This window comes from Diceros bicornis, chromosome 33 (genome assembly GCF_020826845.1).
Source record: "Diceros bicornis minor isolate mBicDic1 chromosome 33, mDicBic1.mat.cur, whole genome shotgun sequence".
NCBI classification, from domain to species: Eukaryota; Metazoa; Chordata; class Mammalia; order Perissodactyla; family Rhinocerotidae; genus Diceros; species Diceros bicornis.
Window position 1 is genome coordinate 9,871,884 of NC_080772.1, and position 3,592 is coordinate 9,875,475.

A 3,592-nucleotide genomic window follows, 5' to 3' on the forward strand; every position below is an offset into this window, starting at 1 on the left:
ACATAAACTCTTTGGAAAAGCTCCAACTATGCAGCCAGTTATAAAGCACTGTATACATTCAGCAATGGTATGGTCTCATATTATTTAGTTAACAGAATTCAGTTTTCAAGAGATGTCAAGTGTAAGCTGGATTAGTGGCCTCCAGGAAATACAATACAACAAGTTAGACCACCAAAGGATATCCATCACATTCTGATTATTCTATTTGAAGGGTGGAATAAATTTCACAGCACAATTCCATATTCCCAAAATCTGCCGGTATTACAAATAAAAGTCAACAGAACTTAACAACCGGTAATCAATTTATTAAAAAAAGTGATTTAAGCATCTGCAATGGTGACTTCAACCTCGACTCCCGGCTCAATACTGATGGAAGTAATCTGCTTAACAATCTCAGAGGGACTGTGCAAGTCAATGAGTCGCTTGTGGATCCTCATCTGAAAGCGATCCCAAGTCTTAGAACCTTCACCACAAGGAGTTTTTCTTGTCGTGATTCTCAGAGTCTGCAACAAAAGAAACCAAGAATTCATGGTTTTATGCTTATTCTTAGAGTATTTGAAAAACCATTACCCTGAAGTACTCCATTTGAAAATCTCTCAGGGCTTCATTCCTCTTTGCATACGTAATTTCCAGACGCTTGCCTTTACAATACAAGTCCACTCACTCAGCCAGGACAGCATCCCTGGTGCCCACGACTGTAAAACACCATTCCACACCAAAAAGGCTTCTACAGTTACCTCCAAAAATTAGGTACTTAATACGGACCCGACTCTGCCAGCAATTTTGATTTCGGTTTGTATTGTGAGCGTCAGCATATAAAACCCTCTTGGCAGCCACACCCCTTACACGAAAAGAGCAAAGCAAATTTATACAATAACCGTGAGCCGCTTCCTGCACCTACGATTGATCTCACCTTCGTAGGCATCCGAACTGGTCCTTTCACTTTGAGATTCTTTTCCTTCGCGCCTCTGATCAAGTCAGCACACACTACAGGGAAATAAAAGCACCTTTCAGGTCATTCACAACAATCAAGGTGGGTTGCAAAAATTTTACCTGCTGCTGGCTCAGAATAGCGTATAAAACTATCACCGCCATTCAACACAGAAATTCTCTCCTCATCGCCAGCTACGGTGTAATAAGCAAGCGTGCATCACTCTTACTGTCTTGCTAAGCTAAGCAACTCGTCGCTTCTCCTCCCTTTGAGTCACCCCTGTACAGTAACAAGTCAAATTCACCGCTGTTTTGCCCCAAGGTCTCACCCTGAGACTAGTGCACTCACCCTTCTCCAAAGACTTTACATTGCGGCTGGTTAGAGTAATCCTAATTCGGTGAATCGCCACCTCCGGCTCCACGGGGGTCTTCCCGGTGTCTTTAAACGCCTGTTATTACACAGAGAAGAAAAACACGTTTCTGGAGAGAAGCTTCATCAAGACCCTCCCCAGGTTCCCCCGCCATTTCCGCGGCGCCTGCACCGGATCCAGGAGGCTCGCTTCTCCCCGCCCGCCGCCAGCCCGGCAGCCGACCCCAGACAGAGGCGACACCGGGAACCGCGCGGCCCGCCCCCCGCCTCACCATGGCTGCGGCGCGGCTTCCTGACCGACTTGTCCCTCGGCGAGAGCGAACAGCGGTGAGTCAGGAGCAGGAGCGGGGCACAGACCCTCCCCAACGGCTGCGAGCCCGTCTTCCTCAAAGAGAAAGACGTGCGGCCTGCGTAGCGCTTATATAGCTCCGCTCGCGTCTGCATCCGGGGCCCGCACGCTTCTCGGCGCTGCCCCGGAAGAGGAATCGCTCCGCGGGCCCTGGAGGCGGCTGCGCGAGCCGGCGCCAAGGCGCCCGGGGAGATGGCGGGAAAGGCGCGGCTGGGGCGCCCCCTGTCGGCACGGCGGAGTCAGAGCCCCGCGAGGTGGGGTCCCCGCCAGCGCGGTCGCCGCGCTCCTCTGGCCACCTGGCAGAGATGACAGGGAGAATGCGACCTGGCCTAAAACCTGGGAAACTCCTTTGCCTGGTGCGCCCACCCCTGGCCTCCGCCAAGTCGAAACGACCCCTGTGGCTTTTACGGTGCGAATTTTGCTTCCCAGGCAAACCGAATCAATCGTTCTCTGACCAAGTCGGTAACTTTTCTGAGTTGAACTCACGTGGATATTAGGAAAAATGACTGATAACTTGGACATGTTATTTTTTAAATTACTAGGTAGTTATTTTTCATAGCCTGAAATATGCTTCGTGACATTTCATCTTCTGGCTTCCCAGATCGGCGGGAGCATCTACAGTCTGTTTCCGGAAAGCACCTGAACTTGGGTCCTCCGGGTCGGGGAGAGGGAGGGCAAAAATGCCAGGCTGCCGGGCTGATCCTGGGGCGTGTTGTCCATCCGCAGGCCCAGCCCGGAGACCCAGGATGTCTACCTAATTCTAAAACATGTTATCTCCTCTCTGTTCAGATAAAGTAATGCTGGCTAAGACCTTGCAAGATCTCCCTAATACTGAGCGTCTATTCGTAATCAAGTATGAGACGAAGTACAGTGGAAAAGCCAGGAGTGGTCAACTGTCCTGGGCAGCCAGGACGGAGAGCATAATGAGGACGTGTATACTTAAAGATGACGGAGTGCTTCATTAGAGCGAAATAGGTGAGGTGCGTTTTGATACAGGGCAGAAAGAAGAGTAAATAACCTCATAGAATTTTACAGGTGAACTGCTGAGTGCAGGAGAGTTATTTGCTCAGACACAGAACTGGTGAATGAATGACAGAGCTCTGACCCCTCCAGTTAGGGCTCTTTCTTGAGCCTTTTTCTTCTGTTTCTTGGAGGGAAATTGTACTTGAAACTTTTATCAAATAATAGCGTTGACTTACTTATTTGCTGATAATTAGGCATAGCTAATAGCTGGCTTTCTTTGGCTCACAAAGAACATATACTACATTTTGCTGCCATTAATTAATTTAAATATGAAGATTTGGATATTTTCCAGTTCAGTTCTTCTAAAATGTCATCCATCAGCTGTAAATACTATATTAGTAAAATTTACAGCAGAAAACCCAAAAATCTGCATTCTTATTTTACTAGCTGTAACCTAAATGAGTCTTCATAACTTAGGGCTTTAACTTATTGGTATGGCTACCAGCAATGAATGGAGAAAAATGCAATTGCCCGAGCTCCCTGGGGTGTGATACACCACCACTGCGTTAGTACTGAGGGTGAATATGCATCTTCAGAGAAAGCTTTCAGCAGCATTCAAATATTACTAATGCTCAAAGGCCTACCAGAAATTCAATAATGGAGAGCTCGAGAAGTACATTTGTGAGTTTTTTCAACAGCAAATCTGGTACATCTATTCTTAGGCTTGCCTTCCCCTTCAAGTACTTGAGGAAATGGTGAACAAATTAACTTCCTTAACCACAGAAAAAAAATTTCAGTATAGAAAAAGGCAAAATATGTCCCAGCATGTATGGGAAAAATTGTTGCTGTGACTAGAACTAAAGAAACAGCTGGTTGATGTAATGTAATGAAAAACATCACTATTTTAGTTTATAAGGTTTAGTTTCAGTTTGTTGTATTTTTCTCTTGAAAGTTAATAGCTGCTGTAGTCCCCAAATTTC

The 3,592-nt window shown here is 46.7% G+C and overlaps 1 protein-coding gene and 1 non-coding gene across 2 annotated transcripts; both read right to left on the reverse strand.

Annotated features, from left to right (window-relative positions):
* Nucleotides 1-284: 284 nt before the first annotated feature.
* RPS20 (ribosomal protein S20) lies at nucleotides 285-1,688 on the reverse strand. The gene is made up of 4 exons (XM_058528725.1): nucleotides 1,573-1,688; nucleotides 1,280-1,379; nucleotides 914-987; nucleotides 285-503 (listed from the first exon to the last, which is right to left on the reverse strand). The coding sequence occupies exons 1-4, from the start codon at nucleotides 1,573-1,575 to the stop codon at nucleotides 321-323; spliced, it is 360 nt and encodes a 119-aa protein (XP_058384708.1). The 5' UTR covers nucleotides 1,576-1,688; the 3' UTR covers nucleotides 285-320.
* LOC131396689 (small nucleolar RNA U54) lies at nucleotides 1,058-1,124 on the reverse strand. Its single transcript, XR_009216620.1, has one exon. It is a non-coding gene; the product is annotated as a small nucleolar RNA U54 (small nucleolar RNA).
* Nucleotides 1,689-3,592: the final 1,904 nt, after the last annotated feature.